Consider the following 12,045-nt stretch of genomic DNA (forward strand, 5'->3'; position numbering starts at 1 on the left):
AGAGTTTAATTGATATGCACTGACGGTGTAAAATAGTTTTACACGATCGTCCAATAAATAACCATCATTTTGTCATGTCATGTCAAAAAAGTGAGGTGAAGTGGGATGAATTGGTGGAAAACATGGTTGATATTGGTTGACAGTGTAAAATTATTTTACACCGTCGGTGCATATCAATTAAATGCTAATAATTACGGTTACCAGATTTAAAAAATAAAAAAATTAAAAAGTATGAGCCTAATTTATTTTAACTAAGTGGTCAAGTTACGGTTATAATTACAGACTATACAGTAAATTTAGTTTCTAAATTATCACTCTCTCACAAATTTAGTCTCTCGGTTAATTATTCAGCTAAATCATTCATATTCTCTAAAACCCTAAAATAAAACTACCATTCTCCTTCCATTCAATCTTCGACGGAAACTTCCAAGAACTCACTGCCAACCACCCTGCTCGCCGCCAACCACTCTAATCTCCGACAACGACGGCCGTTTTGCTTGCAACTAAAATCTCTCGCTAATGAATGAATGGATTATGGTTTAAATTATGCTTAAGTTGATTTTTTGGTTTAAGTTGAATATACTAGTTTAAGTGGTTTTATGCTTTTTCTACTGATTTTAAACTTTGCTTTTGCTCTGTCCTGTTTGTTTTGTGGTGTCAGGTTTGTTGGTGTAACATACAAGTGTTGGGTTGTTTATATGTCTTTCGTTGGTATTGGAGGTGTGCTTTAGTGTTTCTAAGATGATGATTTTGTAGTTTTTTATTATAGTTTAGGGACTATTTTGTTGTTTTTCAAAATAATTTAGGGACTAAATTAAAATATTTTATAGTTAAAGGACCACTAACAGTCACTTAATAGAAAAGTTAATTGATGGACTAAATTAATGAATGAGTATAGTTTAGGGATCTTTCAGTTATTTTTAATAATTTATGGACTAAATTGATAAAAGAGTGATAGCTTAGAGACTAAATTTACTGTTTCCTTGTTAATTAAAGGTTTGCAAGAATATATATATATATATATATATATATATATATATATATATATATATATATATATATATGGGGTTTTCTAACTTAGACCCTAGTTAGGTCTAAGTTAGCAAGGTGCACCTTTTGAGTTGGACAAAAATACCCATTTTTTTTTTTTTGAAACAATAGAGCAACTGGGGCATGTATGTAATTTGCATCATAAAAATACCCTTTTTTTTTTTTTTTTGAAACAATAGAACAACTATTATATTTTTTAAATTTCTTCCAAATTTCGACCTCATTTTACGTGCGAATCGAACGCCGATTTCAAAAACTAATACCGGAAACCTTTGTAAAATTGAAAAACGATCAAAATTCATATAAGGAACGTCGAGTTTCGTTGAGTATTGAGGGAGATCGAACCGGGTCAAAAACCGGGTCGCACGACCCGTTTCTGCATAAAACGGGTGGGAGGGACGATGAACAGTGCGCGTCGCCCACGCACACTCTCACCGGCGGCGCGTGGGGGCGCGTGCGGCCTCAGGGAGGCTCTATTTGTTTTTTATTTTTTCATAATAAAATAGTAGATAATATTCTGGAAATTTTGGTATATTGTATGAAATTTTTGGAGACCCGAAACTATTTTTAGTTAATTAAATGAGTAAAAAGGTAATTAAAAATATTATAATTCCATAAAAAATTTCCAAAATTTTATGTAAAGTACTATGAATTATTTAGAACCCTCTTGTGTACCTCACTCTCCCTAGTTCAAGTCATGAAATTATTTTCACAAATTCCGCTGATTATTTAAAACCATTTAACAAATAATAATAATAATTTCATAGATTTGTACTCTGAAACCAATTGTTTTTTTATTTGTTTCTAATAAAATATTAGATAATATTCTGGAACTTTTGGTATATTTTATGAAATTTTTTGAGACCTGAAACTATTTTTCGTTAATTAAATGAGATAAAACGGTAATTAAAAACTATTGTTTGCTTCTGAAACCATTTAGCTGAAAGAATGGTTTCAGAGAGTTATACTGTGAAACCATTCTAGCAGTAAAATGGTTTCAGAAGCAAACAATTAAAAATCAACTCCCCTGAAACCATTCTATCAGTGAAATGGTTTCAAAGTACAACGCTCTGAAACCATTGTACCAGCTAAATGGTTTCAGAATGGTTTCAGAAGCAAACAATTAAGAAATTACTCACTGAAACCATTCTACCAGTAAAATGGTTTCAGAGAGTTATACTGTGAAACCATTCTACCAGCTAAATGGTTTCACAGTATTATATAAAGATAATTAAAGGTAGTGAAAAATTGAGTTTTTTTTTTTGTGTCCAAATCAAACGAACCAAGTCTCTATTTGTAGACAAAAAAAAATTATGAATTTTGGTATAAAAATAAAAAAATAAAAAATTAATTTACAACGAAATAATTGAGTTTAAAGTATTAAATGAAAAAAAAAAACACGCCAACCACCCAGCAGTTGACACGTGTCCTGCTTTTTTAAAATGAAATTTTCTCTCTCCAGGCGCAGATCTAGTGTGGTGCACGTGCTGGCTTATCATGGAGATCGATGATCTGGACAGTCTGATTGATCCGACAGCCATGATGAGATCATCTCTTGGCCGTCTGATGGAAATCAACGGTCTGTAACGGTGGTCCTGCGGTAGGCGCGCGACACTGGATCAGCGCCAATATGTTTTTTTTTTTTTTAAAAAAAAAAAAAAGGGTATTTTTGTCCAACTCAAAAGGTGCACCTTGCTAATTTAGACCCAACTGGGTCTAAATTAGCAGCCCCCTATATATATATATATATATATATATATATATATATATATATATATATATATATATATAGTAAGTTAAAAGTATTTTATTAGTGGATTGTGATTAGTTGCTTTCAGTTTTCAACTAGCATATATGTATAACCCAGAAAAGACTTGATCATTATTAGTGGGGAAAGAAATAATAATACTATAAGTACTAGCATAGAGAGCAATCCCTCTATGGGGAATTTTTAAATATGACTTTTTCGTAGTCGAAGAGAATGCCTAGCTTTCTAGTTGGAGATAGGGAGAATATAGAATTATATGTGTTGCCTAATTGGACATTTATTGATGCTACATAGCTAGCTAGCTGATTAACTTTAACCATACTAAATTAGTAGTAAGTAGATTAGATTTGAATATTATTTTAGATTAGCTAGTGACCCCTCGTGCGAGAGTAAAGATATAAAGATATTGTTATTCTTATGCTTTATATTAAGTCTAACTTATATTGTAACCAAAAAAAAAAGTCTAACTTATTTTTATGATATCAGTTTATAAAGCAACTATCACTAATAAACACAAGTTTAAGTCATATTTCATCTTATGTCACATTTAAGGTTGATCCAACATATTAAAGCGGCCTAAGTCAAATTTCGTCATAAGGCCTTTTTAAAGGCCATACAAAAATTCAGTAAGACCTAAGACGATTAATTGACTTGATGGCCTTATCTTCAGACAGACCCTGATTACACTCATGACTAAAGATCTAAAATATAACCCTAATTCTAATAGTTATAATCTAATAGTATGTGGTTTAATTGATCTTAATATTATATCTTTCAAGCTGGGTGTATGGTCACTCAAAGTAAAGTGGAGAGGGAATCAAATAAAGTGAGAATAGAAGGTTAAAGGCCTATATATATAGGAAAGGGAAATATCAAATATGAATATATGAGTGAGAATCGATGATCACTTTCAATAGGGAAGAGGCGTGCGGTGTGAAAAGGATAGAATAAAGTGTGGTTTTAGACGTGAACTTGATGGCCTAGCTTTAAGATCAGAAGATACTACAAACTAATTTAATTCCCGTGTGGTTCAAGAAATGCTAAAGATATGCAAAAGTTAGAAGGGTCACGAAAAGAAGCATATGTAGCTATAGCAATTTGCAAACTAATTATTATACACCACATTCATACCTTTCGGTAATTTGATGATTAGTAGTATTTTCCATAATAAATATCTTAGAGTTCCTTTTTGCATGTCCTACCAACTATTCACGGTAGAGAGGCAGAATACAAACATGGCCACTTGACAACTTCCACACAAACAAGCAAAAGAAATTTATATAGGGGTAGTTTGTGTGTGTGTGGAGAGATAAAGAGTTTGCTTGAAATATTTATTATCACACGTTTAAGGGGATTAAAATCTTTACCATTTTGATCATTTTATTATTGGTTGCTTGAAATATTTACTTTATTGTCAATTATTCGGTTCTAAATATAAGTAAAAGTCATTTTTCAGATTCATTGAATAATGAATCAAACTAAAAAGTGACTTTTGGTTTACACCATGTTGAGAACCAGAGGGATTACTATACGAAAAAATTGAGATCCACTATCATTTTTTTTTTGGTATCGTTTTAACATAAAACTCTTTAACTAAGATACTAGTGTATTGATAGAAAAAATGTAATTATTTATAAAGAAATAATTGATTTTATGGAAAATGTAAAGTATGAGTTATTGAAAGAATAAGAGTATAATTGAAAACTTGCAACTCTAAACTATCAAAACGATAGGAAAAAAAAAATTCTTCAAAACGAGAGATAAAAATGAACAGAAAATGTAATGAATAAGGGTATGTTTGGTTCGGGGTTTTTGGAGGGGAGGGGAGATGAGAGGATATTTTAAATTAATTGTGTTTGGTTCAATTTTTAGGAGGGGAGGGGAGGTGAGAGGAGGTGAGCAAAATACCTCCAAATCCCAATTTGTGCTTCCCCCCAAATTGGGGGATTTGGAGGGGAGAGGAGTGAAGGAGAAAGATATCATTACCATTTTAATTATTTTGACATAATTGTCCTCATAATTATTTTAAAATGCCAAAATTATCCATTTTTTAGTTCTAATATTTTTTTTTCAAACTTTTTTTGATCGTTACGCATGTCTTTTTATATTCATAAACTGTTGTGCTAATTTTTTTTTGTATTACATTGTTATCTTGTAAAGTTCATATAATTTTTTGAATCAACGTTGTTATTATTTTTTTTTATAGAAAATCAACGTTGTTAGTTACTTTGTACATCATATTAGTATTTATATGCACTATTATATTTTTTAAAATACCATTAAGTTTGTTACGTTATAACTTATAATACAAGAGTTTTTTTTTTTTTTACAATATTAGTATTAGTACAAGATCTTTATACGTATAAATAAATATTACTTTTTTTGTACAATATTAGTATCAGTACAAGGTTTTTTTTTGTTAATAATTATCAAAAAATTCTTTTAAATATATTTATAGGTAATTTAAACTTATAAATATTATTTTTGGGTTAGATCAATCATAAAAATTGAGAAAATATTGTGGATATATAGGTTAATTCGCACCAAGTAGCTATAAAATTGTCGGATTACATGAAAATTATAAGGATAAAAAAGTAAATTAGTTTAAAAATCTCTCCCCTCCCTTTCTTGAACCAAACATATATCTAATTAAAAACTCTCACCTCCCCTCCCCTTCCTTCTTTTGAACCAAGCATATGTGTAAGTACAAATTTCACCTCCCCTCCCCTCACCTCCCTTCCCCTTCATTAAAATACCTCCCCTCCCCTCCCCCTATGTTGAACCAAACAGACCCTAAGTCAACAAATTTTTAAGGAAGCTCCATTATTTCTTTAAAAAAAAAAGAAGGTAAATATGTCTAAAATGGGAATTTAAATGTGGAAGCAGACAAGACTGCACACAATGATCTATCCCAGGTTATATTATCTTTGGCCTACTTCAATTTTCACTTTATGTTATATTTCTTTCCATTCTTTCACCTGCAGTCAACTTCATTGCAATATATGATCCACAATTCAATGGGGACTGCAACTAATGGGAACTCTTGATCAGTTCTTATCTCGGACAGTGGATGTTGACATAAAGCACTCACTTATTTAATCAACAATTGGTTTTCATTAGATTAGTTTACCGTCACCATCAAAATCAAATTTCACCATGGCCCAAGACAAGAGAAGGAGGAGATACAAATAATTCCCCACTTTTTTTGGAGTTATTCAAAAGATTTTGTCTAATGTTTCCCCAAGGAAACTAGTTTTCACCATACACAAGTTTGATTTCTACTATTAAATCAATAAGTCACAAAATAAATTTATGTATGGTGAAAATTTTATTTCATTTGTATATAGAATTGCCCTATTCAAAGACACTAATATGCAACAATACTATTCTAGAATAGACCCTGTAAACAAAAAAATACAGGAAAAAAAAATACAGGATTAGTCCAAAAAAAAATATATATATATATATATATATATATATATAGGAGAAGAAATATGGTACCCTATTAAGTGTATGCAACATTAAACTATGCGTAATTTTTTTTTTTTTTAAAGTAATAATATAATAAAAATTAAGTAAGGATCAAGCATAGAAGATCCCCATTTTATAAGAACCTTTGATGAAATCATAGCGTGCATGATTGAACCAAAGGCCGATGAAGATGAGGTGGTTGATTTAGCTCTTCTATAGTTTGTGTTTAATTTATGTTTTTATTTATCTATACAGTGTTGATCTAGATTTGAATGTCGTTATTGAAGAGTTTATGCTTTCTGTTAGTATTTCTGTGTCTGTGTCAGTTTCATGTTCAAGATAGGTAGTGAGGTAGAAATGTAAATGCATGGGGGGCGCAAGAAACATAGGAGGCGCGAAAAAAAATTCACTTAAACTTCACTCACTATTGGGCCAGGCTTTGAGTCCAATACATGAGTTTTAAAACATGAGATTTACTTTTGCCACCCTACCCATTTTCTCATGCGCCCTACAAAGGATAAAACGGGAAACACGTAAGCCGCGCAAGAAACTAGTAGGGCAGCAAAAGTAAATCTCTTAAAACATTGGCAAATGTTGGTATAATGTTTGAAGATACGAGAGCATTGATTCCAAGTGAACAAAATTTCAGACTTCAACAAAATATCAGTAGTCAATTATCATTTTCTTTTGAAGACTACAACTTCAAGGAATGTTACAAATTTGGATTCCGCAAAAGTCAATTATCATTTTCTTTCGACACATCAAATTACTCGCAATCTGTAAATATTAAATTATACAATAGCAAATGCTAAAGTGACATGTTCAAAAAGATTGCCCGCTGCAACTTCAACACAACTAAGCACATGGTGTTTCCCTCTAACCCCTCCGGAGCAATAAGATCAATATATAAATAGATTTCACACAAGCCTCATTAGCCTTTCATGCATAGTGTTTCATCAGTGCCTTGAACGGTTTCTTGTCCTGAAATGTCAACTTTCTGAATCAGTAAATCGTGATTGAGATTATGAGGAACAAACCTCGACGGGCAGAAAATGAAAGAATAATTTTACCTGGGAGAACGAGAATAAGGAGAGCGAGAACGGGGAGGAGAATGGGTGCGAGTAGGGGACCGAGAACGGGTGCGAGAAGGGGAACGTGAATGCGTGCGAGAAGGGGACCGCGAACGCGAGCGAGATCTTGAGTGGTATCTTCTGGAACCCCTGCTTCTACTTGGACTTCTACTACGCCTGTATCTTCTGCAGTTGATCATAATATTAATTAACCGGAGGGAAAAACAAAGCAAGGCTCTATTGGTCTATTTGCTAAAATAACATAGTTTTATTAACAGGTAACCGTTCACTATTCCCCAATGTAGAGAAGTCCCTAACACCTTGATGGTTAAGATGTTCTGCTAAAGTTACACAAACTACAAACCCTAGAATATACAAGGTATGATAAAACACCTTGGTGGGGAACGACTGTAACTCCTGCTGCGACTGCGACGTCTATACCTACTCAACCGACTAGTTTCAGCAAGCTTTTCCTGCCTCTGTCGCTCCTGTTCTTTTTTCTTGGCTAGTTCTGCAGCAGTATCTTTTTTAACTGCAAAAGAAAAAGAATGCCCAACATCAGAAAATGTTGAAGTTTATTTGATTTGCAGTTGAGCTAAATTATTCAAACAGTCATACTTTGTTTGTTTAGTTGCTTGTTCATGATCCTTTTCAGTCTCTCTTGAGGAGTTTCTTTCTTCTCCCCTGGTTGAGGTTTTAAGAGACCTCCAGAACCACTTGCCTTTAACTTTGCTAATGCTGAGCCTGAAGATGTGCTGTGGGAAAGAGAATAGATAAGCATATTCAGATATTTAAAAATAAAAAGGTGAAACAAACACCCCATTGTAATAACAAAAACCGATGAACTTTTTTCCTAAACAATATAGTTCTACTATGGTTCCGAACAGATGGTACCACAAAAACCATTTTAATAAAAACTCCATTCACATTGATATATACCCTGTTGGGTGATGGTATACCTTACGGATGGCTTCAAGACTTTATCACCCTTTTCAATAGATACAGCAGAAGCAGGATCGACATGCAATGCTTCGAGTATGCAAACAGATGATGACCTGCAAGACAGTAGAGGTATCAGATAAAATAATTGTAATATTTTCATGCAGCTACAGGTAACTATGCAAAATTCATATCAGGGACAATGAGCTTAAAATAGGAAGCCTCCTTCATCTTCCTCTTGGCAGCTACCCTGACAATCCTAGACCTGATCTATTATTCTAACCACAAAAAATTGGCTCAGGCTATATGAGTGATATAGTGCGCAGAGAAAAGACGGTCCAAACTATCTTGGCAAATATTAAAGGTCCAGTGCTCCGACCGGTTTAACGTATCAACTTGAGATGTAGGAGATCGCGGTGGAGAAAATCCTTCACGCCTGGTTCCATCTGCTTCTCCAGAGCCCCCGAATTCAGTTATGTATTCTATTTTAGGGGTCCTTGGTTTGCTTCGGAGAATATCATCAGAATGACTGCTACGTGAATAACGCCTTGCATAGGATGGGGAGTAGGAACGTGATCTGGACCTTGACCTGTAAATTGAATTTTTTGAAAATATCAAATAAAATTTCCATCATGAGAAGAATGAATAAATAGAAAATGACCGTCGGTTTATGCAGTGCTAATGCTATACCTTCTAGAACGAGAATAAGCTTCGTAAGTAGGACTTTGCCTTGATTCCCTGCATGTATAGATTGAGTCAATCATTAAGACTAGTATGCAAGAATAATCCGCTATCCATTTGTCAGTGGGAGCACAAGTTCACATATTCTTCGTTCAATCTGAAGCAGAAAAATATCAATGTTTTCTACCGGTAGGGGTCATGATGTAGCACACGAGTTCCTGGTATCCGTGTAGCTTCTCGCTCTCTCTCCCTTTCAATCTGAGAAGCCTTCCTTCTTTCCTTACGACTCAGTTTCCTCTACAAATTTATAATGATACATACCATTAAAAATATCTACACGGTAATCTCTAAATATCAGCCAAAATATCATCCATTCTTATTATGAATGTTTCCACTTACAATTGCTGGATCACCTTTGATTATCTCCTTCTGCCTTTTTTGTTCCTCCTTGGCTTTTTTATCCTTGTAAACAAGCCAACCATACCTCTTGACCCCATATTCTTTTGCAATAATTTCCATCCCTTCATCATTGCTATCATCACTGTTAAAATCCTCATCATCCTCGTCATCTTCATCTTCCTCATCATCATCGTCATCTGAAATCTGGGATTCCTCTTTACCATTTGCTTCATAAGAAAACCCAACCTGTGAGTAAGATCCTTTGCTTGCAGCAGGCTGTGACACATTAGATCTACAAATGTACATGAAAACAGACAATAAGCTTATATGTCACAAAGTTTGCAAACAGCACATTTAATAAAGCTTCCAATTATAGATCTACAGACCAGTTCAGACAAAACAAGAATCAATAGACAAATTATTAGTAGATAGGATAACAAATTCACAATCGAGGAACAGATGGACGAATCACAAAGTCCAAGATTACTACATAGAGAAATAAGGCTAGACTGAGTTACCCTACTTATCGGCCCGTTGGATTCTTAGCAAACTTACAACAAATTTGAAATGTTTTTTGAACAAGCCACAAATTTGAAATGTTATATGGTTTGTGACTGTTTATAATGGAAACAATGGAGTGGGTGTGTTCATGTTGGGATGCCACATGCATATTTGGAGTCAAGTGTTACCGCTATAAGGATAACGTTTTGTACACTGCGGAACCTTGCCAGTTAATGGTTGCATTTTGAATTTTTCATAAAACATTGAACCACTGTCTTTTATTTAGGCATATATCTAGGAAAATTAACCATAATGTTTTGGAATCACCAAACCCAAGTTTACAAAAAAACAATTTTTGTAGGCGTGTTAACTCAATATTGAGATCTAGAGTTGTAAACTCAGACAATTCTACAAGATAACTCAAGAGTTTGACAATAATGGAAAATAATGACTAAAATTAATCAGTATTTCTTAGAAGAAAAGTATAGTTAGCATATGTTGCTTAACCATCTGATTGTTTGCATCATTAAGAACAAAAAACAGACCCAAAACCAACAGTTACTTACAATTTTATTTTTACATACCATGCATATACAGATATATGGATACATCAATGCTTTGCTCAGATATTACATGAAATAATTAGTTAAATATGAATGGAAGGAATCTTCCAACCTGTCTGATGCAAATGGAGCAGTAGCCTTGGCCTCCATCTCTAGATTTACATGTTGCAAAGCCTCCTCATCGGTAACTGTTATCATTAAAAACCAAGTTTGTAAATCTAACCCTGGATGTCAGGTTGGCCTCTCTATACTAGGACCTTTTGCTTTGTATTGCTTTATTATCAGGAAAATATAATATCGAAGAAAGAGAAGAGATACAAAAAAAAACCACAATAATCAAACTGTTTATGTTACGAGAATCAAACTTGTTGCCAAGAAATAAAAAAGTACCGACATCCTCTACGCCGATGCTTTATTAAATCCCGATAACGCTCAAAATTAACAAACTCTTCTAATTCTTCTTCCTCTTCAGACTTTTCCTGGACACGCCTAAAACTACTATCCCGAATGAAATCAAGGAGAGCACGCCCATCAAATCTGCAAAGACATATAATTAGCAGTCTATTATTATTTATTACTATGAATCAAATATATACAAAAATAATTCATAGAGGCAGTAGAAAAACAGCACACCTGTCAATCAAAATATCCTGTTTCCCATTCCACGGTATCCTGCGACACAGACGAATTATAAGGTCAACAGTCAACCTTAAACAAAGCATATGTTTAGCCAAACGATAATTCAGAGGATAGATTTTATTCTTTTATCAATTAAAGGATAAACAACGATAGGGTGATCTTTATCATTACCAGACATGCATATTGATTAGCTAACCATTATGCATATGTTTGGTTTCACATTTGAGGCAGCTAGAAATTGATTTTGACATGTTTGGTTACTCTCAATTAAAATCAATTTTGCCTCCAGAATTGATTCTAACTTAAAGCTGTAATTTCAAATTTGTAGCTTTTGAGTCTAAAAGTGATTCTTACACTGAAATTTATTGTTCAACTAGCTTCTTGTTTAAAAGTCTCCAAACACAAATCATTATACATTAAATTCACTTTTAGTAAAATCTAATTTAAAAAATCATTTTTTGTCACCATAGAGCCAAACATGCACTATGATTATAATCCCAAAATGAACAAGATTAAAATAAAATTGAACAAAATCGAGAAGGAGAAGAAACTAACAGGCCCTGTTGATCCTCGGTGGCTTGATAAAGTGCATCATCTCGATAAGCTCGAGAACGAGAACCAACGACCTGAATCGATTGTTGAGGATCACCGCGCCGTTTTGCAAGATAAACGGCTCGTCTCTGAGCTCGTTTTCGAGCCGCGTCCATCATGTCGTGGACCTTCTTCTCCGACCTTCTCGCTTCGTGCCACATCTTTCGTCTTTCTCACAATTACGCAGAGATTGAAAATGAAAACCCTAATTTTGATTGATTTCAACAGTTTCAGGGGATTTTATTTCCCACCAACCTGATTGATGATGAATCTTCAATTTCTCTGAAAATTGCTTTTGTTTTTGTTTTTGTTTTTAGTTTTCCTCTCTCTACGTAGCGATTTCTTTGTTGGACTGGACTTGCTGCTAGGGCCC

At 33.5% G+C, this 12,045-nt stretch overlaps 1 protein-coding gene across 1 annotated transcript; it reads right to left on the minus strand.

The window, feature by feature from the left end:
- Window positions 1-6,940: 6,940 nt before the first annotated feature.
- LOC123910290 (CLK4-associating serine/arginine rich protein) lies at window positions 6,941-12,045 on the minus strand. The gene is made up of 13 exons (XM_045961388.1): window positions 11,637-12,045; window positions 11,076-11,114; window positions 10,837-10,979; window positions 10,555-10,630; window positions 9,379-9,670; window positions 9,167-9,276; window positions 8,989-9,036; window positions 8,678-8,887; window positions 8,319-8,414; window positions 7,978-8,114; window positions 7,753-7,891; window positions 7,360-7,545; window positions 6,941-7,270 (listed from the first exon to the last, which is right to left on the minus strand). Exons 1-13 carry the CDS (start codon window positions 11,831-11,833, stop codon window positions 7,246-7,248), a joined length of 1,698 nt encoding a protein of 565 aa, XP_045817344.1. The 5' UTR covers window positions 11,834-12,045; the 3' UTR covers window positions 6,941-7,245.

The sequence above is a fragment of the Trifolium pratense genome, linkage group LG2 (genome assembly GCF_020283565.1).
Source record: "Trifolium pratense cultivar HEN17-A07 linkage group LG2, ARS_RC_1.1, whole genome shotgun sequence".
NCBI lineage: Eukaryota > Viridiplantae > Streptophyta > Magnoliopsida > Fabales > Fabaceae > Trifolium > Trifolium pratense.